This window comes from Ambystoma mexicanum, chromosome 4p, assembly GCF_040938575.1.
Source record: "Ambystoma mexicanum isolate Mex_15411 chromosome 4p, UKY_AmexF1_1, whole genome shotgun sequence".
In the NCBI taxonomy this organism is placed as follows: domain Eukaryota; kingdom Metazoa; phylum Chordata; class Amphibia; order Caudata; family Ambystomatidae; genus Ambystoma; species Ambystoma mexicanum.
Genome location: NC_090927.1, coordinates 197,952,914 through 197,979,235, shown reverse-complemented (window position 1 = coordinate 197,979,235; position 26,322 = coordinate 197,952,914). Strand labels below are relative to the sequence as shown.

At 44.3% G+C, this 26,322-nt stretch overlaps 1 protein-coding gene across 2 annotated transcripts in view; it reads left to right on the top strand.

Moving 5' to 3' along the window:
• Window positions 1-26,322, top strand: part of ELP3 (elongator acetyltransferase complex subunit 3) — a 1,295,792-nt gene that overhangs the window by 585,691 nt on the left and 683,779 nt on the right. For both annotated transcript variants that reach the window (XM_069605694.1, XM_069605692.1), the window contains exon 8: window positions 9,437-9,598. In XM_069605694.1, the coding sequence (XP_069461795.1) occupies window positions 9,437-9,598 (162 nt within the window). The remainder of the gene's footprint in view (window positions 1-9,436; window positions 9,599-26,322) is intronic.

The window sequence follows — 26,322 nt, the reverse complement described above, 5'->3', positions numbered from 1 at the left end:
ACGTCGTAGTGCTTTTCCAAAGTAATACAAAAGCGGCAATGAAGCAGAGTCTCCTGCGGCAAAGCAGGACTTCTGGGGACTTGCTGGATTTTCGCGCTGTGCATGCGCAGCTTCTCTTAAATAGGTCTGCCTCTAATTCTGAACTGCAGAGCCTTCTGGATGTCGTAGTGCTTTTCCAAAGTAATCCAAAAGCGACAATGAAGCAGAGTCTCCCACGGCAAAGGTGAGGCATTTGTGCGTGGTGGCTAGGGTACAAAGGGTGAGTCTGTCACAGATGGGCAGCCAGTTGGCATTTCTTCTGTGTGTGGAGATGTGGCAGGATCTCGGGAGACTGAGTGCTGCCCTTAGGGAGTTATTCTGAATCACCTGGAGTTTGTTGAGGTTGTGTTCCGAGGTGCCGAGGAATAGTGTGTTACAGAGAGGGAGTGCTCTGGCTAGCGTTAAACAACTACTTGTGGATTAGGAATGATTTACAACTAAAGATCAGTTTGTTTGTGGAGGATGCAACGCTGTTGACCTGTTTCCTGAGGGAGAGGGTTGAATCAAGATAGACCCCCAAGGTTTTTATCTCTTTGGAGACGCCGATTGTGTTGTTGTCAATGACGAAAGATGAGTATCTGCAATCAAGTTTGTTCAGGCGTGCCTGGGAGCCTACAATCATCAACTCTGTCTTGTCGTCATTGAGACAAAGGCCGTTGTCAGCCATCCAGGCTTGAATTTCAAGATAGATATTGTTAAGTAGTTTGGAGTCATGATCATAGCAACCAGTAAGGTGGATGAGGACTTGAGTGTCGTCAGCATAATTAGTGTAGACGACACCCAAGTTGACTAGGCGGTCGAAGAGGAGCTTCGTAAAGATATTATATAAAGTGAGTGATATGCAAGAACCTTGCGGGGCGCCACACAATATCAGAGTTGGGTCTGCGGAGGCTGAGGGTGAGAAGACTCTGGTAGTGCGGTCTGCTAGGAAGGATTTGATCCAGTCAGATGCATTAGAGGAGAATGCTGCTGCTGTGGATAGGTGTTTGGCAAGGATTTGGTGGTCAACGAGGTCGAAGGCTGCAGATAGATCTAGTAATAAAAGGACTGCCAGTTTACCTTTTATCTTTTGCCTCATCCATTTGGATCTTTAGGTCTAAGAGGGTCGTCTCGGTTCCATGTCTAGGTCTGAATCCGGATTGTCTAAGGCCGAGGAGGCTGTTCTCGTCTAAATGTTTCTGAATTTGCAGATATGCCACCCTGTCCAGAATTTTTAAGAGGAAGGAGACAGTGGTGACAGGCTTATAGTTGGTGGGAATGTTCGGGTCCAGGTTGGCTTTCTTTAGTAGTGGCATGATCCATGCTTCCTTAAGATTTTGGAGTACCTGATTGGAGGCGAATGAAGAATTGATCACGGTGGTGATGAAGGGGGCTAGGATTTTAGCTCCTTCCTTGATGATAGTGGCCCGACAGACATCACCTTGGCAGTGTGAGGGCTCTAGGCTTTTAATGATGTTTTCGACTTCCTTAGGTGTTACTTGTGACAAGGAGAATGAGGGACAAGGGGGGGTTGTTCTGTCGTAGTTGAGGTTGGGAGATTGGTGGTCCTTATGAAGACTGGCTTTTTTAACTTTGATTTTGTTTTGGAGGAGGGTAATTTTGTCTGCGAGAGCTTCTTGTATTTTGGAGCACCATTCTGCATTTTTGGTGCAGTCTTGGGTGGGGGGTGCTGGAGACTCTAGCTCTTTGAGGATGCTAAATAATTCCTTGCTTCTCGAGTTGGCATTTTGGATTCTGGTATCGTAGGTATGTTTTTTGGCTGCCAGGATGGGTGTTTTGTATGTCGTGGATGCTAGCGTGAGTGCTGTTCTATTAGAGGTAGAGGGTGTTTTTCGCCAGGTAGCTTTGGCGGTTCTTTTTATATTCCTGAGGCTTTTCAGCTCGGGGGTAAACCATTTGTTGAGGTGGGCCTGGGGCTTGGGTTTTCCCGAGTTTGAGGGGTTGCAGCGGTGTCTAGAGCTGACTTGAGGGTGTTATAGAGATCGACTAGGTATGTTGAGTTGAGGTTGTTGGCTTTAGGCTTGTTGAGAATGTTTTTGATGAGAGGTTGGAGGCTGTCTATGGAGATGTTTCGACAGTTTCTGGCTAGCGATGGAGGTTCTATGTTGACTTTTGTTGGGGGCGGTCCAGGGATGGAGAACTGGATGAGGTGGTGGTCAGACCATGCAACAGGTTCGTTTTGGGTGATGGCAATGGAGCAATTGAGGTCAGTGATCCAGTCCAGCATTCTGCCTTTGGAGTGAGTTGGAGTGGAGATTCTGTGTGCGAAACTAAGGTTGGAGATAGAGTTAGCCAATGGTTGGGCATGTGGGTCATTGTGGTCATGGAGGCCGAGGTTAAGCTCGCCTTGGAGGATAGTTTTGGATTCGGGTTTGGTGTGGGTGGAGAGGCGATAGAGAATGTCGCTCTCGAAAGTGGATGCTGGGCCTCGGGGCCGGTAGGGGAGATGCATGAGTATTGTGGTGGAGGGTGTCAGTGATAGTTTCACAGATAGGAGTTCTGTAGATTGGAAGCTGGTTTGGGGGTAGGGGTATGGCTCTGAGAGCTAGGTGGGATTTGGCGATGAAGGCCACTCCCCCGCCTTTGTTGAATGTTCTATCAGCTCTGATGATGGTGTAACCTTCAGGTAGTGCTAGGGAGAGAGCAGGACCTGCTGCCTAGTGAAGCCAGGTTTCAGTGACTGCTAGAAAGTCCAGGCTGTTGAGGGTGATGATGTCAGAGATCTCTGAGGCATGTGCCACAAGGAACCGAGCATTGATAAGGGCTCCTTTTGATGTTTGTGGGTGGTAGCAGGGGAATGGAGATTTTGGTTTTCGTATGGGGAGGAGGGTGAGTGGAGGGACTGGGTATATTCTTGAGCTTAGCAGACGCTTGGGGTTTAGTAAACCGTGTACCAAGTCTTTGGTTCCGGGTGAGGAGTGGGAGCGGGATAAGAGGTGTGGGTCGTGAGGCGTAACGCCGTAACCATTCAGAGGGGCTGAGTGAGTCCACATGGTTTATGGGAAGTGTGATGAGGGGGGTTTGGGTAAGGGTAGGGTGGGTTGGGTGCAGGTAGGGAGTGCTGGTGTCTCTGGGTGAACTAATGGTAGGAGAGAGGCAAGCGCTAGCGTGGCTCTGTGGAAGGAGGACATGGTGGATTGCTATAGGCAGGGGGGACAATGGCCTGTTTTAAGGCTAGTAGGCGGATAGCATAGACGATATGCTGATAGCTGATTGACAGTGGAGCAATGCTTGCAATAAGCGGCTGGCAAGACTAGCACGGATAGAAAGCGCAGTGGGGTGGTTTCAAAACATTGGCAGTGTCCACAATAGGCTACTATCAGAGTTGGCGCAGGGCAATTAGAGCAATGGGCTGATTTCAAAGCAAAGGCTATGCATACAGTAGGCTACTATAAGGACTAGCACGGATAATTAAGCAATGGGCTGATTCATTTGCGCCTTGAAACACTTGTGTATAGGCGCGTTACAAATGCCATATCATATATCATATCATTTCAAAGCAAAGGCTATGCATGCAATAGGCTGCTATGAGGATTAGCATGGACAACTAAATCAATAGGCAGGTTTCAAAACAGGCAATGCATACAGTAGGCTACTATGAGGACTAGCACGGATAATTAAGCAGTGGGCTGATTTCAAAGCAAAGGCTATGCATACAGTAGGCTGCAATGAGGATTAGCATGGACAACTAAATCAATAGGCAGGTTTCAAAACAGGCAATGCGTACAGTAGGCTACAAGTGTTAGGGTTATACAGAAGAGACATCGCTTGGTGATTGCGGTGGGGAGTTGTGCTTTTCTTTCCCAAGATTGCGGACCAAGGTTTTATAGTTGTCATCCATCCTGTGCGCACTCCGTTGGCACCAGCTTGCATAACAGCTGAGCGTTAACATCTTTTTAAACTGAACCATTGTCAAATCAAACAGATGGAGCACACTGGAAACACTCTGCCTACCCTGGTCGAAAAGCAGACTGGCGATATAAGGACGAACTGAAAGGGATTTATGTAGATATTTTCAGCGAGAGAGTAACAGAAAAGTGAGTGGATCACGTTGGCTTTGGTAGAAAGAGCTAATAGTAGGAGCAGCATTGGGTTCGAGGGGATGAGTGATGAAAATTGAAGACAGAGGGGGAGAAAATAAATTGCAAAAGCTGGAAGGCGGAGAAGATTTGGGGGTCGGAGGAGGCAAAGAGTAGGTGGTGAAAGGAGGCGAGCAAGAGGTGGTGGAAGGAGAGCAGCAAAGGGTGAAAGGGGGTGGAAAGTAGAGGGTGGAAGGTGGACAGCTGTTCCTCTCTCCTCTCTCCTATTCGGATTGCCTACTTCTCAGCTTGCCCCTCTGCAATCTATTTTTAATTTGTCTCTTCGTCTTATTTTTGTCTCCCCTTGTGAATGTGTCACTTCTGCCCTTCATGCTCTACACTGGCTTTCCTTTGATTCCTGTCTTAAATTCCACGTATGCTTTGTTCTTAAATCTCTTTATGCAGTGCCCCACCCCAAACCCCTTTCATCATCGTTAATCTCCTGGTTCCACCCTTCCCAATCTCTGCGATCGTGATCTCAAATCTTGTTGTCCTGCTCCCGTGCCCATTGCACCGAGTCACGTTTTCGTTCTTTTTCTTGCTTGGCACCCGAGCTTTGGAATTCCCTCCCTCTCTATTCGCTCTGTTACTTTTTTCTCGTTTTCGTTCTCAGCTTAAATCTAATATTTCTTCTGCATAATTACCCATGAATTGTACCATGTTTTACTAGTTATTTTTTACCGTTTAATTGATGTACATCGCTTGGGTGTTAGGAGCTAAAAAAATCCTAATAAATACAAATATAACAATAGGTGGTGGAATGAGGTGAATGTATGGAATTAACAGCACAGAACCAGCCAGCTGAAGCTGGATCACAGGCGGAGCGAGATATGAAAGGTTAGAACTAATTGGAGGAGGAAGGCATAAGAGGGCACACATAAGGGTGGGAGTGAAGCCGTGATCTGAGGGGACTGGGACCACGGTGAGATGAGCAAAGAGCATGTGAAAGCGCAAACGTAGGGCTAGCACCAAGGTAGAATCTGAGACATAGGACTGAATTAAGACCCCAGGTACCCCAGAGAGGGGATGTGATAAGACCCTCAGGGCTTCTCTGCGGAAACTGGTACCAGGAGGCCATGGTACATGTCCTCACTATTGCAGTTCAGTGTGCAAATGTTGTGTCTGAGGCTTTGTGTGTACTATTTATAGACAGACCTCTATTTTTCCCTTGATTTTCATTTCTTTCTCAAGCTCTTCTGTATGGGAGGAAAGGTCTTTTAGGCCCCCTGCCCTCAATTCTGTCCCACTTGCACATTATGTTCGTCCAACGGCTACCCATGCGCATGTGGCCAGGGATGCCGGATAGCCGCAGAACGACCCATATGTATGCAAAGGCCTGCTAGAAGGCCGATAATGGACTCCATTTTGTACATGTTAAAATGGGACTTGTAAGCAAAACCAGCCTGCAGGGCTGCAGCTCTCCCTTCGAGATCACACACAGTGAGCCAGTTATTTCCCTCACCCTCCTGCCCTCTGTGTCCCTGCAGCAGTCCTGTTCTCACGGGAGACCAGGCGCGAACAAGCAACAAGACAAACACTATCTTTCGCCATCCTCCGTCCATCACTGACCTGTGAATGACCGGGCAAGTGTTGGGTCTGGGAGACACAATCCCTCTCCACAAACATGTCCCATCATTTACAGATCCTACATTTAAGATATATACTGTGGTTAACCACCCAACCTTGCTCCTCCTTTCAAGTAACAGATGCCTACCGCCCGCCTGTGTGCCACCCTGTTTCACCCAAACTGTTAATCTCCCCTATAAAGACTGTAAATCCCCCTCTGTAGTTGTGTACCAAGGGGCCGAGTCTATGAAACGCAACAACACAATCTCTATTGAATTGCATTGTGCACAAAGGTATGATCTATATGTCTGAGTCCTACATTGTTGGTTATACATCATTCCCTACCAAAGGCCTATGTTAATCACTTGATATAATGAAGAATATATAATTTACATGCTCACTGATTTTTGTAATACTATGTATATTCCCAAAATGTGTTCTAGATGGTATAACATTGTTATGTGTACAACATAAACGACAAAGCCACGAGGCTAATGTAAATAGTCATTTTTGCAGCACGATGATCATGCTAAGAGGCGAAGGCATGGCTTATAATGGAGGCAGAGATTGTTTATTATTTGTTGTACATGCAATAGTAATACCTTGGCTTCACCTCATTCTAATGACTCGCACATAAGCCACAAATCCGAACGCAACCAAGCTTAACAGGTCTCAAGGCCTTCTCTCCCCTCTCTTGCAGCCTTGCGCATTCACCCCCCACCCTTGTCCCCCTCATGTTGGGCTGATGGCTAAAGGCCCTTGTCCCACTGATGCCCTGATGCTACAAATGCAACCTCTCACCCTTCCACTGAGTCCGCACCAAGTATCTACCTTCCCCTCAGCCCTCTGACATATGTCACATGAACTCGCCTTGTACCATCAGTCTCTGGTTAAAGAAATTTTAACAATAAGCCCCTCACCTCAAAGCCTATTTTGTTGTAACGATTGCATGCCCCTCATCAATTTACCACCCCAGCTCACCCCAGACCCCTGATCTTATGTGTGGCAATATATTCCTCTTACATTAACAAACAATAAACCATTGTCTCATGAGATCTAAGGGAACGGTTGATGAATGTGACCACATAATCTTGTGAAAAAGCTAGGCACCTGGACCCATGTAGTCTCATTTTTATTGTCCAGGTCAGATGTTTAGCAATATATCTCTTATATGTCGAGGTATGTGTGGCCACAAGGGCATTTGTTAAGTAGCATAAATTGTAACGGCTCCGCCATCATCTGACCCTGCGCTCCACCCAAAAGAGCCCAGCTGACCTGTGCACTCCGCGTTGGCACCACATAGACCCCCGCCAATCCTGGAGCACCGTGCCTAAAGAATTCATAATGTCTAGTCTGCACCGTCCAATCCCCACAATTTATGTGCCCCCTATATTCTACATCATCAATGACGTACTTTTGTAATAAATATGAATGTTTTTCTATTGTCTGGCAGAGCGCTCTGAGTTTGCAGAGTTCTCTGCTTGCCCTATTTGGTTTTGGATACATTTTACCTTTTATCTTCACCCGCACTTGGTCCTGGTCTCATTCCCTCCTGGGGTGTTTCCATTTCTGACTCTCATTGGAGAGTTGCCACTGTATTTTTGGAGGTCGCTCACTTTCACTTCAAAGATCGATTATCGCTATAAGCCTGTTGCGAAATTGCTTTACGAGTCAGACAAACTCGTTATCTCGTTCATTCATTTGGCCCACAAACTGTTGAATACATTATGCATAAGTGAAATAGGATGTGGCCCCTAAGACTTGTGCCAAGGGTAGTATTTGTACATGTTTGAGAAGATAGGCGAGGAATCTAACATTAAGGCCCTTATTCCTAGAGTGTTTTCCAATGGTGTTTTGCCATTATAAAACACTTCTTCTGTGAATTAGGCCCTAAGAGTATTCTATATAGGAAACCCTCAAATAAAAAAAAATGTTTCAGTACTGCTTTTAACATGTCTACGTGTCTGCATATAGGCAAATAAAGGTTTCCTGACAAACATTTTACCTGTCTGGTTCTTTTTTGTCTTTTAAAGGAAATTATATTGTAACAAAATAAATAAAAGCAAAAATAATAACAACAAAAGTAGGGAAGTCCCCTATCAAGATTTCATACGGATCCTTTCTAAAAAATACTGAATTAAGCCGGAAAAGAAGTGAACTACACCCTATACCTTCTTGCGTTCCACATCCACCTTCCTAGGGAATGAACTACCCCGTACCCACTTTCATCCCACCTTCTACCACTCCATGGAGTGAACTACCCCCATACTCTATTGCTTCCTATCCCCTGCCCAGGGAGTTGAGTACCCTTGTTCTCTTGCTTCCCACTTCCCAACTTCCCAAAGCGTGAACTATCCATGTACTGTCTTGCTTTCCACATGCCACCTCCCCTGGTAGTGGACTACGCCTGTGCCCCATTGCTTCCCACATGCCACCTCCCCAGGGGGTGGTTTAGCGCTTTACCTTCTTGCTTGCCGCACGCCACCTCCACAGGGGGGGTTTACCCTTGAACCTTTGTGTTTCCCACATGCCACCTCCCCAGGGGGTGGACTACACCTGTGCCCTATTGCTTTCCATATACCACTTCTCCAGGGGGTGCTTTACCCCTGTACCTTCTTGTTTCCCACCTGTTACTTCTCCAGGTGGTGGACTACACCTGGGCGCTATTGCTTCCCACATGCCACCTCTCTAGGGGGTGCTTTACCCCTGTACCTTCTTGCTTCCCACCCGTCGCCTCCTCAGGTGGTGGACTACACCTGTGCTCTATTGGTTCTCACATGCCACCTCCCCAGGGGGTCGTCTACCTCTGTACCCTTTCCTCCACCCCTTCCACCCCCCAGTCTCTGGATCCTTAGCTAATGACAGTATTTGTTTTTTCCTACTTTACTTTCTGTCTCTCAACGCATCCCACCCAGTCACTCATCCACCGCCCACCTCTAAACCTTGAGTACGCTCTACTACCCTTCACTTTCAGTTTAAGATGTATACCTTTTGTTTGTGCACTCTCCTGTGCATCTGCATATAATGTACTGTCCTTCCCTACAAGTGTTGGAGAAGACTTAGGGGGTCATTACGACCCTGGAGGTAGCCATGCCGCTATTTGTGGCATGGCTACTCCCATTCTGGGTACCGGGTTCCCTGAATGGGGGAAATACAGGACCATTCCGTCATTGGAGGGCCCAGTATGTCCCCATTCAGGGTACCCGGACCCTGCACATCCCCATTCGAGCCCCCATGGGGCTCAATGGGAATGGGGAGCATGCTAACAACGGGCCCGTTAATAACGGCTGGGCATGCTGGGCCGCTCGCGTCCTTACCCGGCGTCCTTATCGGGTCCCGCGAGCTGCCCTTGTAATGAAGCGGTAGGGGTTTAGCGGGGCCGGCAGCTCTACCGGCCCCGTTGAACCCCTACCGCCAGGGTCGTAATGATCGCCTTAGATTTGTTTAATGAATTAGAATGAAAGTATTTCCCCTTTATTTGCCAATCGTGGGATGTTTGGGGTGTTTTTAATGCAACACGTTAACTGGGATTCAAGTTACTACTTTTGCTCTTTCTTTTTCATTCCTATTGTAGTAATGTGTTATAAATTCTTTTTATATTTCACAATGCAATTATGTAATAAAAATGAACCGTTCTAAACATAGTTCAGTCTCGAGGCAACACGAATAGGGGGAAATGTAGTTTTTTCCCTTGCTAACATTGATTGTCGTAAAGGTTCCTTTCCCTTATCTTGTGCTTCTTTTCTCTGTAGGTACTCTGAGCGGAGTAACACCAAATGTGTAGGCATAACGATCGAGACCAGGCCAGACTACTGCTTGAAGCGACATCTCAGTGACATGTTGTCCTATGGCTGTACACGGCTGGAGATTGGAGTGCAAAGCGTCTATGAAGATGTGGCACGTGACACAAACAGGTATGGTGAACATTACCTGGACATTCTAACCAGCAAGCAAGAACCTTTTGGAATATCTGGAATGATTATTGGGAAACCCAAGTGTGCCTTTTGACTCTTCCCCTATGCACCGAATGACTATGTGAGCAAGTCTGACATGTTTCCAAACTCTGATGCTCGCCGTAATTACTTCAAGTTGAAATGCTGCCCCAGTTTTGCCCGGAGAGTAGATCTATTCTTTACACCTGTTTTTAATGCAAACTACTCCACTCGTAAATTGCCCCCTCATCAAAGCATGTCTTGCACCTGACCACAGTATTCACAAAGAAAGCATGTGTAACATACAACTGTTTGAATATTTGGGTAACTTGCCCTTTAGGCACAATAGAGACTCACTTCCATCGAGTAATGTTGGTCTGGCATGGAATGGAGTACCTTGCACCAGAGTAACTTACTCCATGCCAGACAGGAGCATTTTATTTTCTTAAAAATCTTTGTTAAAACCTTTTCTTTCTCCAAAATATGTTTCTACCTCATATCCCTTCTTAATGCTCAAATTTTTCCATTTGCAGTCCAACTGGCTAAAGTCTTAAATGTGGAAGCAGACTCTCTCAGCAGTTGTTCTCATTACCTTCACAAGTATGGATACTTAGTGACGTGATCTTAACAAACCTCTTACGGTACTTTGATCAAGCAATAGTGGATTTGGTTGCATTGGTTCACAATATGAAATGCCCTTGTTTGCATCCTTGCTTGGTCAGGTGGGAAACTCTCTGGGATGCCTTTCTGCAGTTCATTTATGCATTTTATACTATAGTAGTGGTAGGGGAATTTCATAGAATAGCTTACAAGGTGCCCTCACTACCTGTGAAGAACCCACTACGGCCAGACCATAAGCACACTGGTATTATGCCTCCTTTACAGGGCGACCCTCCCTCTGAGAGTACAGCCCGTGGAGCCTACTATAAGACCACTGGGTTAGGGGCCGACATGAAAAGGCAAGAGTCACGTCAACGAAGCTAGAGTGAGAAAGGAGACAAGGCACGGGTATAACTTTGAGGCGATATAGTTTGGCTCCCCTCCCTCCTGTCCCCAAATACCTTGCCTTGCCTACCTTACCTTGCCTACCTGAGCGTGATGACCATTTGGCGATTGTTGACACCGACTTATAAATCATAAGGGCAACCCTTCCACTTGTCCACAGTACAACATCACGTGATTAGTTTTCTCCTGTTGGTATCTGGAGAGGAGCGCCAATCCTGTGCTTCTCTAGATGTTTTGTCATTCATTTTTCTACTAGACTAGTCAGATCTAAAACTGGACTGTTCTCTCAGGTATTCAGGGCCATCTAAATGTTGGTGACTTGCTGTCCTTGCAGAAAACAGTGGTGAAAAGATATTTTTTACATATAAATCAGCATCACCCGCATTGGGACCGATTCTAAGAGTACTGGCTCAAAACGATTCAAAATTCTGAAATGGTAACCTCGGAAACCACATTTGTGCTGGCCATCAGCTCTGTTAGATGGATTGAGGCGCTTTAAGCTCTGTGCTCATAAGGACCCTTCATTCCTTTTTACAGAGGCAGTCATGCTTTGAAAGCATCCATTCTTTCCTCCAAAGCGGATGTGTCAAGACCAATGACGATTCTATCTTACTGTCCCTAAACAGTTCTGTGTCTCTACCTGACTTTGTCTGCTATGATGGCCATATTCCTGGCAAACAAACTTCACTCGCTAGACAGCTTGCCTGCTGCATTCTCGAGTGAAGGATTTGATCCACAACTCTGACTCAGTAAAATCCTTAGGCTTCACCATTGACTGCAGTCTGTCCATCCAGAATCACAAAACCAAGTAGCCTGGCTCAGAAGCTCTACACTCCGAAAGATAATACCCTTCATCCCGCTGCAGGACATCTTGACCGTAATGCAGGCCCTTGTGGTCTCACACAACAATGGAGGAAATGCTTTGCTGACAGGGCTCCCAGCTGCTCACTTGGCTCCCCTAAAAGCAGTCCACCACACTGCAGCACATCTTATTGCGGGAGCACAGATATTTGACTGAATTACCCCCCTCCTAGGCAAACTACATTGGCTTCCACTCCAAGCCAGGATACTGTTCAAGACTGCATGTATCATCTACAAAGCAGTCACGAGTAGTACACCAGCGTACCTGGTGACTAAGCTCCACATATCCGGTGGCACATGCGCCTCACGAAGCAAATCAACCAAACGGCTTGAATCTCAACTTGTTCGTAAAGGGAGGACCTGCAAACAATCCTCCTCTTGTCATGCACTCACCATCTGGAACTCATTGCCGGTGTCAGAATGCCCCCTCAATTCTCCAATTTCTTAAATCACTCAAAACATGACTCTTTCAACAACACCTGACCAAGGACTAATTCCAATGGACGTACATACCGACGCACAGATTTCACAGTACTGCGCTACTGTTAAAAGATGCCAGCCCAAATGCTGGCTTCGCACACTCTGTACAGCACTCCACTGCTCTCGATCTAGGTATGAGCTTTAAACAATAAAATTTAATATTTGAAAAGGGCATTCTTAGGCTGGGACTTGTATCATGAGGTCAGTCCATTCCCTAAACCAAACTGGATTTTTGTCTTTCCAATGACTCTACTTGTGTTATCTGGTGCTAAGTCTTCATTTCTCCTGCTAATGGAGTAAAGCAATTCGAAGAGTACGGTTCCCTAGGATTACTAAACCAATGAAGTCGTCATGTGGTATCTCTACAAGAGAGGAGGTTATTCCAACACCTTTCCCCAGAATCCATCTATTAAAATACACTTATAAACATGTGAAGATATGTGCCACCCGGGACAGCCTCTCCAGCACTCGGCAGATGTCCATTGGCTTTGTGTTCACGCCAGTATGCTCTATGTAAAATTCTGCATGAAATTCGTTTGGTATTAGCATCATTCGGGCTATTTCTACACAATCTTTCGCCAGTCTTTATTATCAATAGTAATATTCGATTCTGTTTTCCACTTCGCTTTGATAGAGAGTGTGATGTCTGTAGGTAGATGCACCGAAAAAAATTAAAATGTCAGTTTGGCGTCCCTGGCATTTACGGAGTGGTAAATATTTCCAGAATCCATTTTTAGTTCAATTATACTTCTGTAAAAGAAGCTCAAACGAGTCTAAGGAACCCTCCAGTGTAGCATTGCCCTAAATATCTTAGCCCCAGTGTATCCCACTTCTTCCAGTGAAACGGTTTCCTGTCTTAAGTGCTGATGACCAGTATGTTCATCCTATTTGCAAAGACATGCACAATAGCTGAGCAGTTAAGGGGTTAAGAAGTGGTAGATGAACCAGAGTGGGATAAAATCGTTTAATACTAATTTGGTACCATCTCTTTTATGAATTGCTGTCCATATTAATCTAGTATTTTCTAGAATTGGAGGGTGTGGGGTGGAGTGTCATATGACTCGTGGAATTTGTCGCAGTTTAGCTTCTCTAAACAGAATGGTGGCCAGGCACACATTGTTGTATATATATTATTGATCATTAGCAGTTTGTTTGGAGGATATTGTCTTTTTACATTCGTTGACGTGTGTTCCATATGTCCAATTCAGTGTGTCATTGGTTGCAGATTACAGAACAGTTTGTGAACATTGTCAAATTTATTTTTTGTTTTTCCTTTCAGAACAAATGTGATGTATATGGTTTATTGTTTAATGTATTTTTTGCTTTTGCATTTTATTTGGTGAAAATGAAATGCCCCAAATAAAGTTATAATTGAAATATGTCTGCTCACTCCATATCAGATTAATTTGATTGGTTTTGATTCAGCCCACTATAGCCACCCGTTTCATTGACAGTGTGGTTTACAAAGTCAGTTCCCTAAATGGTTCATTTGGGGACCACCCCTTTTTTGTTTAGATCTTTATTACACATTTGTCCCCTAAATGCTTTTGAGTCTTCCCTTTGGATATTGTCATCCTATTTGCATAGACATGCACAATAGCCCAGCAGTTAAAGGGTTAACAAGTGGTTGATGAACCAGGGTGGGATAACATAGTTTAATCCTAATTTGGTACCATCTCTTTTGTGAATTGCTGTCCATATTAATATAGTATTTTCTAGAATCATGCTACGTATTGGAAGTAATTTATGTTGGTGTAGGAAGTCTAATGTAGTGAAAGGATTAAGTGTCCTCCATATTTAACCCATGGAGGTTGCTCTGTGCCTTCTATGTTAGTTCTAGCTAGTTGTGCCAAATTAGTTGATCAATAATATTATGGAGAATCTGGAATATTAAGGCCTTCTTGAGACTTTGGTTGTATCAAAATGCTCATTTTAATTTGAGCTTTATTTCCTTGTTGCGGAAGGTTGTGCAAGTCCTTGTGTAAACGCTTACAATAGTTTTGAAAGATCATCATCTGGAGCATAAAGAATGTATATAATAGTTGTGGTAGGAAGACCATCTTAAAAAGGGCCATTCTTCTCATTAATGATGGGGGCAATGTGGTCCGTTGTCCCAGATACGTGTATAACCATGTTCCGGTGAGCAATTAATGTGGCGTCTGATGTACCTTAGAACTCAATCTGCATGTAGGTTAAGGTATTTGTCACCTGTATTCCAGTAGGGGCCGGTAAATTCAGTAGGTCTCAGTTTTCCTTTCCCCAAGTCTTCAGCTTGCCAACTCATAATTAGTCTCAGTCACTCAATGTTCAAAAAAACTCCAGATCAACTTGACACTCCTTCTGGGTTGTATTAACAGTTCAATCAAATTACTCCTTCTTGATTTACTTCAGCAGTGTCTTTGGCTTTCACAATTGAGGGTTCCCTGGTCTAGGCGCAGTTGTTAGACCACACGGTCTGCCGATTACAGGTCACGCAACCAGGAACCCTAAGCACTTTAGCCCACACAGGTTCTTCTGTATCTGCCCGTGTGTATATGTTCACACTTGCTTGGATTCTTCTTGTCAGCCTCTTGGCTTTATGTGAAGATTTCACCCTCACTTGGATTCTCCTTGTCGGCCTCTTGGCTTTGCCACAATGTGTCACATATCCTTTGCCAGTCTTTGGCCTTGCCACACTGCATTCATGCATAAAGTTCACTTTGCAGTGGTTTTAGTTCTTTCTGTCATTCTCTTTTGCTCTTTCAGTCTTGCTCTCTTAGTTCATACGTTGCTTTCAAATAGACAATTTCACATTCATCTGTCATCAGGTCGTAGCTCTGCCCATAAAGTGTTCATTCAGTTTGGTGTTCAATATTAGTGATCATTCACTTTTCTCCCAACCTGTCGCTTTGGGTTTGTTTCATTGTGCGCATATTTTTCTGTGCATTAGGCATTCGCCTCGCTTCCATACAGCCCCCCCCTGGAGCGCCCCGGTTCCAGGTGACTTTCCGCTTCACTCACTGGTCCCTGGCATCTCTCCGGCCAGCTGCGCTGTTCCGCTTCTGCTCGGCTTGCTGGCTTTCCAGATGCTCTTCTTTTCCAGCCGGATGCTCCGCTTCTCTTCCGCTGATGCTGGCAGCTACTTTGTTTCCTCTTCTTTGCGCGCAGCTCTAGCTGTGTATATCCGACCACGGAGGCTCCCTCACCTCTGGATTCCTTCTGGCCCGTTTGGTCCTGGGCACCACAGTTCCTTGGGGTCATCTGCCAGTGTTCTGGCTCTCCTGCAGGACCCACCACGGCTGCCTCCTCGCAAACAGGATCCCCTGCTGGTCTCCTCCCTTATTATACACATGCAACCACTTGACAGGTTGCAGGTGTGAGTTCCCAATTGAAATTGCCTAACTGTACTTAGAGGAGAACTTCGGACATGCCTGACCTGTACAATACTGCAGGCCTCTTCCCTGTCCCAGTACTGGATTGATGAAATGAGTTACTAGGGTTCACTACTCCTAGTTGCCTCTTCCTCGTCCGAGTACTGTGGTAGGTTGAATAAGGGAAAATGATGGGAGATGTTTTGCATAAGCCCATAAGGCCAGGGGAGGGTTGGATTGGTTCTCATAAGGGAAAAGGGGTTACTATGTCTCGCCTTTGGATACCCTCTTCCCAATCCCAAGACCCTCCACTCAGGTGATCCTCCCTCGCTTCTCCAGCCCCAGGATCCAAAAGCGATGGCCTTTCCCTGGCCACCTGAAAAGAGGATCCAGTGGCAGTAGGAGTGAGTATACCCTCCGGTTTCTCACAGTACCTAGAGATGTTTTTACGACATACTGGGGAGGCGCGGACAACATAGAAACAAATAAGAGCCCTTACAGAACTCGGAGCTCATTGATGGACTACAATCCCATGAATGCGAGGCACAGGGGGCTTACACCACCAAAGATAGACACCAGGGGGGCTAATTGACTGGACTCTGAACAAGAGCTGACACTATTGTATATTGACAGAACAAGACAGGAGCACTATGCACGGCATATGGATGTAACTCCATTAAAACAAAAAAGGCCAGATATTTACCGGATAGCCTTGGCATTGCTGAGGGGGATTATCTTGGAAAATTAAGAAATGGGAGAAAATTGTTGAAGAAAACAAGTCCAAAAATAAGGACAGAGTGGTTGTTGAAACTAGATTAGGGACGATCAGTGGACACCCCTACATGAGCTCGATACAGAAGACAATTATTCTAGTTAACAAATGGATTGTCTCTTCTAGTAGATTATGATTGTGAATTGTAATAAATCTATTACTTTTTTCTACTTTGATAAAAATATTATTTTTTGCGAATCTGATTTGATATTTTGTTTTCAGGTTCACACAACAGGTCCTAGACTATATTGATCCAGCAGATTGCACTTTATAGGTTGCATATTTTTATATGTTTTCCACTTTATAATCCAACTGAGACACTCATTGTGGTACTTGTAGGCACTTTATTTCAATGGATTATTTCATGCATTGTTGCCTTTTTCTAAAATGTTTATGTGTATGTATGTTTGTTGGGATTGTGATTTTTCTAATATAAAAGTTGATTATATCAATATTTTGAGTATTCTTTTGTTGTAGTCCTCCAAACTTTACACAAATGTGTGCTTTATGAATCTTCTGAGTTGTAGTTGATGATCTGTGCTCTTTGTACCCCACTCGATCTTTGTGTGTGACGTGTATGAGTATTGTTCTCTGTCAACTAAGATCTTTGAGGATTTTCATATCCGAATTCAGGAGGAATATTGATCAATAACTTCCTCTCTCTGAGGGGTCTGTCCCTTTTTTTGGGAGATGGAAGTGAGATCGATGCCAGCTCCATGGAGCTTTCTGTTCTAGGAAACCTATATAAAATGATTAGGTGTGGGATAAGAGTTTCCTTGCTTGACTGGAAATTCCGCTGAAAAGCCATCTCAACCTGGGGCTTTACCATGTTGTAAAGTTCAGATGAATTTTGAAACTTCTCCTTTGGAAATTGGGCAGACCATGGGTTCAGCATATTCTGAAGGTAATTTGGGAAGTGATATTTGATCAAAAAAGGCTGTGTAAACCTTCAGATCCAAATCCTGCCTTGAGGAGCATAAGACAGATTAATAGTGTGTGTGAATTCCTTATATATCGCTTTGGCATCCACCAGCACTGTTCCGGAGTCATCAATCACAGTCAGAAAACATTTAAAGAGCTCTGTCTTCCTAATCAGGTCTGCTAGGATTGTCCCTGCTTTGTTTCATTGTTCATAAAAAGTTCAGCCCGACTGCTTATGCAGGAACACATCTTTTTGTTGTTGTTGTATAAATCAAATTAAGGTCGTGCTTTGCTGTGTTGAGGGAGTGAAAGACTGCTGAGGAAGGCGACCGTCTGTAGTCACTCTCTAGTTGTTTTATCTTGGACTCTAGGGCTGAGAGACAGGCTTCATGCTGTTTCTTAATTCAAGAGCCTTTCTCGATAATATTCCACCTCCAGGTAGCTGTCCCTGCATAGCAGTGGACCTGAGGTTGGTTATCTCCGGTATAGTTTAGCTCAAAGAAGTCTTGCACATGTGTCTGGAGACGTTCCTTATCGTCCTGTAAGTGATATAGAGTAGGGTTGTACTTCCATTTCGAGGGTGCAACCGGAGTCATTTAGGAGATTTGTCTATCTATTCTTTGGATATCATCATACCATCTATCCTGGAAAAGATATGGTGTCGAGCTAGGTGATGAGTGTAATCTCTAGAGTTCTGATCTTAAGCCCTCCTGGCATCTATGAGGGAGAAGGCGTGCATCATATGCTGGAAAGCATTCACAGTCTGCGTCTTGGTGTTTTAGATCTGTCTGAAGCTGGATCAAGGACCTCATTCCAATCTCCACCTACAATCTTTCGACAATTATCATGCGGTTATCTCTGCAAATGTATCAGCGCAAAAAATGACGTGTTGCAACACAGAACAACAGAAATCAAAGAGAGATAACAGACCAATCAAAAGTCTAGAATCAATCTACACCTTTGTCAAATGAAAATGTACATTTGTCTTTAAATTGTGCTATTGATGAAATTGTTCTATGTGCAAGAGAAAGAGCATTACAGTAAGAAGGGGCCCACACGTCAAAGCTAGTACCTCCAATTTTCTTTAGGGGCAACGTGTTTGAAACAATAAAGCATCTTTGTTTGAACGTAGAGTGTGTCTCGTAAGCATCTTCTTAATTCGAGAGAAAAGGTAAGCAGGGGAATCACCGGCCAGGCAGTTATACACCATAATAGATGCTTTATATTGTAGTCTTTGGTTTAATGGAAACCAATGCATCTTCCTGTGGACATCAGACACATGGGACAGAAGTCCCATCCCCCAGACTGCATGAATTGTCCCATTTTGAGTGACTTGCTGTCTTTTTATATTGGCTTGAGTTGTTCCTACAAGAAAGCTATTAAAGTAATTCAATTTTGTACTGATCATGGCTGCTGTGATGAAAGCCCTATTAGTTTCCGAAAGATAGGGACGGAATTGCCATAGCAGATGAGTCCGATAAGAACAAGAGGCATTTAGGTAGGATACATGTCTGTTGAAGGTTAGTAGAACCCCAATGTGTTTACGGATTCAGAGACTTGTATAATGTTCCCGGGAATCATAAAGTTACTGCATTGAGGATCCCGTTTTTTTTTAGCTTAGAGCCAGTTCCAAGAATGAGCAGCTTAGTTTTTTTGTTGTTCATAGTAAGTGAATAAATTGTCATCCAAGAGTGTATGGCATAAAGACTTTGTTTACCCTCTCCAGCTCTTTGGTATAAGATTCAGACAGCTGCAAGACAATTTGGGTGTTGTCCGCATAATTTGCCAACTGTACACCCAAACCAACACAGAGATCACACAATGGTCTAGAATAAACAGTACTGGCGAAAGGCATGAGCCCTGCGGCACACCACAAATTAGGGGCGTTGTTTGAGATTGTGCCTCATCTTTAACTACTTTCACCATCCTTGGACCGAGGAAAGATTTAAACCAACTGGCAGCACCACTAGAGCATTTACTAACCTTGATTAATCTATCCGGCAGGAGTTCGTGATCCACTAAATCAAAGGCGTCAGAGAGATCTAGTAGCAACAATAGTGCTGCACCACCTTGTCAATGAATTTTGCTATGTTTGAATTCAAGTGCCGTCTCGGTCTCATGTTTTTTTTTGCGAAAACCAGACTGTCCGGGTGCAAGAATTTCATATTGTTCCACAAAGAGTTGATATTGCCAGCATGCAACTTTATCAAGTACTTTCAGCTAAAATGGCACGTTTGTTATAGGGCTGTAATTTGTAAACACCGATAGGAAATCTTGATATTCTATGCATCATTGGACCTTTACCCAACGGCATTGGACGTTAACCCAACAGCCTTCTGTATCTTGAGAGAGTGTGTTGAGCTGGAATGGGAAGTTACGTTTAATCAAGACAATCACCCCGTTTTTCTTAAGTGCTGCATGGCTATAGTAAGCTCGGCCTCACCATTTTTCTCACATTTTCCGGGAGTCTGAAGTCTTGGGCATGAAGGTGTGTGAAAATGTCTGCTTGGGTTATCCTCAAATAAGAGAGTTTTTTGGTTTGTTTGATCGGATGATTTGCCCTGTTGACATTCCAGGATAATATGGACATGGTGGAAGATATTGGTCTTGTCGGGGATCATTACTTGAGCTATTGGCTATTGAACTGTGTTCATTATGCAATATCCATCAATCTTCAGGTGAGGGATCGCTCGAGTGGGTCACAGACATGTCCGATTTATCTTTTGCAAACATCTCTATGATTCATTTTATTGTTTTCAGATCTTGTTGGTCTCCTGGAGCTGAATATCCTGGTTTCCTGTATTATAATGCTCCAGAAGGTATTTATGAGCTCCTACAGGTTACATAGCCACACATTGCTTATTGTCAATTTCAAACTTGAGATGAACTGCAGCAATGCTCCATGCATATCAAATTAGGTGTCTAACCAGATCTAGCTTGATGTCGCTGAATTTTCTTCTATTTCTAAAATTCCAGAATTCTACAAGTCAATCCTGTGGACTTCAAGTTAAATCTGCTTTCTCTCTGGCCAGTTGCATTACTTTTTCCTTCCTTGTGGACCTCACGATTCTAACTATTATGAGTCTTGGAGCTTTGATAGAATCCGATTGTGGCAGCAAAGCCTGATGTGCCCTGCCGATCGCCATTTGGACTTTAATGCCCATGTGTAATGATGTAGACAAACGTTTTTAATAAGAACTTTTTCATTTCAGGTCCCTCAGTTTCCCCCAGGATTCCAAGGATTTTCATGGGTTTCTGCCTATCCCTGTATTCCCGATCATCCAATCATTCTGTGAGCGTGGCCAGTTGTCTGACAGTTTGAGGGTCTGTCCTTTTCAATCCATGTAGTTCATCATCCAGCGTGGATATGCAACCTTCCGATTCATCAAGTCTAGCGTGTATAGTTCCCAGGTGGTTTTGAATTTCCAGTATCACGTTTTTAAATGACGAAATGTCTGTTGCCATTGAGTGTAGTAGTGAGTACAAGTCTTTGGAAGTAGATTCGGACCTCTCGTCTTCCGATTGATGTTTCTTTCTAATCTTTGTTTGGGTCATCTTCTTTTTTTACACCCTGAATGTGCCTTATTTTCTGAGTCACTCACAGGCAAATGGTGACAACATATTAGCATTTGGTATGCCACACACCCCTTTCCCAGTCTGGGATTTGATGAACTGGGATTTGATAGAACTACAGGCCCAGCTTGTATTTGAATGGCAGCTAAAGTGGGCACTCTACTGGGGCTGTAGGCGTTTGCAGTGCTCTTATTGCCTCTGAAAAGAGACGCTGGCTGGTAAATGTTGAGTCCAGGTGTGGCGCAGTGTTTGCATGCCATTTTAAGAAGAAAAAGAAAAGACTGGTTGTGCAGTCACTCAGTCTTGTCGCAATAGTCTGGACTTTGAGATGGGATCTGCCTTATAGCCATGGGAGCTCCGATGTGCAATGGCGCTGTGCTCCGTGTTGAAATATAAAAGTGGTTTGTTTCCCACAGCTCTTGCTTAAGTAGGACTGTGATGGTGCTGTGGAGTTAGAAATCAGTTTGTTGGATCCAGGAGTGATTGCAGAACATCTAGAAAGTGCACCATGTACTGCTTAAGGTGCTCCTTAAAGGAGGCGCACGCATTGGTATCAATTGTTGGTTAAGCCGCTCTGCTTCATTGTGCCAGCTCAGAGTGCACAGTTTCAAGCTCTAGTTTTTAAGGCACCTCTATGGCAAAAACAGTCACGACCCACCTCCAAAATACATCTGCTGGTTGTACCACTCTTTCGCTACATTTTGGGACCGAAGTGAACCACTTCCTTGGCATTTAAAAGGAAAAATCCCCTCAATAGTCTTGGAGCCTCAAGATGCTTCTACCTTTCTCCGTTGCCTAACAGCAGCTGCGCCCACTTGCATCTTTTAAATCACAAGCCAATTTGGGGAGTACCTTAGCCTCCAAGATGAGCTCCTCTGGCACGTCATTCTGTGTCCAAATTCGATCAGAGAGGGGGGTCACATTCCTCGTAAAAGATGACCTGCATCGACAGAAAGAAATATCCCCTTGGTTCTGGGATGTACCTTGATGGGACGTTCCTCGGCCCGAGGAATCCCTCGATGGCCCATTTGAAAGGGTGAAAACGTCTACTTCAGAGTCAAAAATGGGACGTCTCGACGAAAGGAGGCAATTTTGTGCTCGGCCCCGTACCCAAGCTCTTAGCCATGCAGGAATCTGGCTTCCAAGAATCAGTCTACATTGTGGCAGGCATCTCTTCCTTAATGTACAGTACAATTCTGATGGCAAACCATCGCTGGCAGGTGATTTAAAAGTTTCACAGATTACATCACAGTCATAGCCGCAATGCGTATCTCCAGATCTAGCGGATCGGTCTCAGTTTGAGTAAGGCACGAAAGTGGCATATTACCTACTCATTTATCAAGGGCAGATCTATGCAGTAAAGGATCATCACTATGCAAGCAGGAAAGTACTTGAAGAAAGTGTTACTTATACCTTCTGTGTTGGTTAATAGCTCCCCGGTATCAGACCCCACAGACATGATTGATCGGGTGCACTTCAGTGTTTTCTATCTGCTTGCCAGTAGTTTACCAGACTTCTTTCCCTACTCCCCCAAGAAATGTCTGGTGTAAAAAAGAGCCCTTTTAGTTTGAGTATTAATCAACAAGGCACACTTAACCCTCATAGCTTCCAGATATTTATGGTTTCACCAGAGTGGGAGTAGGGAATATCATTGTTAAACTTTGTTTTTTGTTGCTAAAGTATCCATATTCCTTTTCTTATTTCTTATGTGCCACAAAACTGATACTCTGCCCCTGTATCACTTCTATAAAACTATCCCATAGCCCATGCAGACTAGGCACTGACCTCTCATGAGGGCGCAAAATGTGCACTCACCACTAGCTATCGGCTAGTGATAATTGACTTTTGGCAAGTAAAAAATGGTGTGCTGTGTCTGCATATATAATTGTGATGGTGAGTTTTCTGATTGGCTAGTAACTTGCAACTTGTAAGTTTGCACTCTGCCCACCTTCTCCTCAAATAACGCCCTAATTTATTTACCAATTCACTCAACAAATTTCCCCTCTCTAAGTATTCAGGCATTCCTCAACATTTGCCTGTTCGCCCACCTTTCTTTATTTCGGCTGTGAGAAACCTGAGGGTATCCTCATTCCTACTCCCCTGCACCCTCTTTTCAGGTGGCCAGGGAAAGGCCATCGCATTTGGATCCTGGCCCTAAGGATAAAAAGGTGAGGGAGGATCACCTGGGTGGAGGGTCCTTTGGGATTGGGAAGAGGGTATCCACAGGCGAGACATTCAACCTACTACACTACTGGGATGAGGAAAAGGCGACTAGGAGTAGTGAACACTAGTAAGTCATTTCAACTTTCTAGCACTGAGACTAGGAAGAGGTCTGCAGAGTATTGAAATGGTCAGGCATATCCTAAATTCTCCTCGAATTGCATTTCAATTGGAAATTCACACCTGCAACCTGTCAAGTGGTTGCAGGTGTATAAGAAGGGAGGAGACCAGCAGCAAAGAGACCAGGAGGGGATCCTGTTTGTGAGGAGGCAGCTGTGGTGGGTCATGCAGGAGAGCCAGGACGCTGGCAGAAGACCCCAAGGAAACATGGTGCCAAGGACCAGACAGGCCGGAAGAAATTCAGAGGTGTGGGAGCCTACGTGGTCAGAGATATGTAACCGAGACTGCTGGCAAAGAAGAGGAAACAAAGTAGCCACAAGGTTCACAACAGAGAAGCCGAGCTGCCGGTGGGAACAGAACAGAAGAGCATCCGAACTGCGAACTCCGAACTGTGAGCAGAGATCGCGGTTGAAGGAAAGCCACCAAGCAGAGAAGAAACGCAACAGCGCAGCTGCCCAGAGAGAACGCCAGAGACCTCTGAGTGAAGGGGAAAGTCACTCAAAACCGTAGCAGCTCCTGGGGGGGTAGGGGGGAATGTGTGGTAGCGAGACGAATGCTGAATAAATATAATAATATGCGCACAATTAAACAAACCCAAAGCCATGGGTTGGGAGAAAAGTGAAGCAGCAAAAGTGAACCATCACTAATATTGAATACCGAACTGAATTAACACTTTATGGGCAGAGCTACGACCTGATGACAGATGAATATGAACCTGCCCATTTAAAAGCAACGTATGAAATAAGAGAGGAAGTGTGAAAGAGCCTAAAGAGCATCACAGAAAGTGGGGAAGAATCAGAACCACTGCGAAGTGAACTTTATGAATGAATACAGTGTGGCAAGGCCAAAGACTGGCAAAGGAAATGTTACACATTGTGGATAAGCCAGCAGGCTGCCAAGGAGAAGCCAAGTGAGGTTGAAACCTTCACGTAAAGCCAAGAGGCTGACGAGGTGAAGCCAAGTGATGGGGAAACTTTCACGTAAAGCCAAGAGGCTGACGAAGTGAAGCCACGTGATGGTGACACATTCACACGGGCAGATACAGAAGAACCTGTGTGGGATAAAGAGCCTAGGGTTCCTGGTTGCGCGACCTGTAATGGGTAGAACGTGTGGTCTAATATGTGCGCCTAGACCAGGGAACCCTCAATTATAAAAGCCAAACACATTGTTGAAGGAGTAATTTGATTGAACTGTTAATACAATCCAGAAGGAGGGTCAAGTTTTGATCTAGAGTTGTTTTGAACATTGAGAGACTGAGAATAAATATAAGTTGGCAAGCTGAAGTCTTGGGGAAGGATAACCTGAGTCTTACTGAACTTTGGTCCCGTCTTGAGGACGGGAACCCCAAAAGCAAGCTAGGAGTTTGTTAGAAGTTGAAAACTATTTCATTCACCAATTATTTAATTGCTGACATCCCTACATATTGTTTAGCTTTAGTTGTGAGGGCAAGGATAGGTTTTGGACAAAGACAGATTTTTAAGTTTAACTTTCTGACTCGGACATTCCTTAGTTTCATTCAAGTAGGGAAATCCCACCTTAGTTTAAGGCAAGTTAGGCCTTCATCCATCCTGGCATTTCTGTTAATAAAGCAATTCGGTTCAATCTTTGAATCTGTTGTCTGTGTCTTAATTCATGATGCTTTCACACAGCGTAATTACACCATAAAAGAAAAACACAATGCAAACCAAAAAAATACAGTACAATCATAAAAGAAGTACTAACACATCACAGTACAACATCAAGAACAGGAATACCAAATCCAGGGTTATGCCAATCGTGTCGCCCCAGGATATAGAGTTATTTTCCTTAAGGCAAATTTCTCAGGACCGACATCCACTTCAAAGACAGCAGCGGCTCCTGCGTCTTCGTTTCTCTGCTCCTGCTACTGCAACTGCAGCTGGCAACTTCTACTACTCCACCTTCTTGTTGTAATGACCTGCACCTGAGAGGACTTTAAATATTCAAAAGTCCTGCTCAGGTGTGGGTCATTAGAGCCACTTGTCTACATACTGCAGTTCCGTACCTCTGAGTCCCTCTTCCTCGTTCCAGTACCTAGGGCATTGTGGGACGAAGTCCCCATTGTTCTGGATCCCTTTTGTATAAGTAACTGCAAGTTCAATCTTATTTCATCTTCTCTGTTGATTGAGTACATCTTTAGGGACGGATGTTAGAGAAGGTAATGTTTTATTCGTGGCTTCATAGCTCAAACCTTAGGGAGAATCATTAGCATCAGACACTAACGTGTTACTGCTTGGATTCTTATGTATATTATTTCCATGTTGGTCATAACAATTCTTACTACTAACTTTACTACTACTTTACTACTACTATTTCCATTAGAAATTAAGTTGTAAACCAGTTGAATTTGGATCCATGTTCACATTTTGTACTTTGGAAATTGTGGAATGTTTTATGCCAAACTACAGCATTGAAAAGGACCAAGGTTGAACAACACGTGTTGGATAGGATATGCAAATACAAATTGATGACATTCAGGATTAATTATGCTATGACAATTTGTATTCAACCTTTGTTCTTTATTTCATTTTGAGTTAATGGACTACTGATGCAATTGTACGTGTGAGCGCAATTATTAAGATTAATGGTTGTTTAATGACCATCTACTTGTTACCGTTCCATAATATATACTTCCTTTTCATTGTCCTTCTAACAATCATTTCTTTGACAGGTAACTTCAGAAATTTCACAACTTGGTCCTTGCCATTCTTTCGGCACAGGGCCTGTGGTCTTCTGAGCCCTTTCAATCTCTAAACTTTTTCCAGGCTGCAGCTGTCAAGCCTTTGTCAAGTGCTTGAAAAGGAAATCCATAGTGTCCACTCCCTCTGATCCCTGCAGTAAACCTGCAATTCACATGTTGTTCCTCCTGGAGGAATTTTCATGATCCAAGTTCCTCATCTGACCCCTCTGCAGCTGTTGAGACAGAGTGGTTATCTTGCCTTGAAGTGTCTTTATTGAGTCCCCCCTTTATAGACAGAGTTTTAGGCTGCAACTCCTATCCGCCCTATCTCTCATAGTCAATGGCGTGGGATCATGGGAGTCGTAGTCCAAAACATCTAGAGAGCCAGAGATTGCAGACCCCTGATCTACACAATCACATATCTTACTTTGCAAACTTTAAATTTCCACCGTGGTCATTTTAATCCCAGACATCTCCTGTTTAATGTTGGTCAGAAGGACCATAATATTGTCTTCCAGTGCAGATTCACCAGCTACATCTTCCCATTGGGGTGCTTGGAGGGCTGGGAAGGGCCGTAAGCAGCAAATTATTAATGAAACCCTTACATTTGAAATGTAGCACTGAAAACCTGTCTTTCAGAGCAAATGTAAGGTATGAGAGCAGGAGTTCTGTTGTTAGGCTGCAATCCCCACTGCCTGCAGTTTGG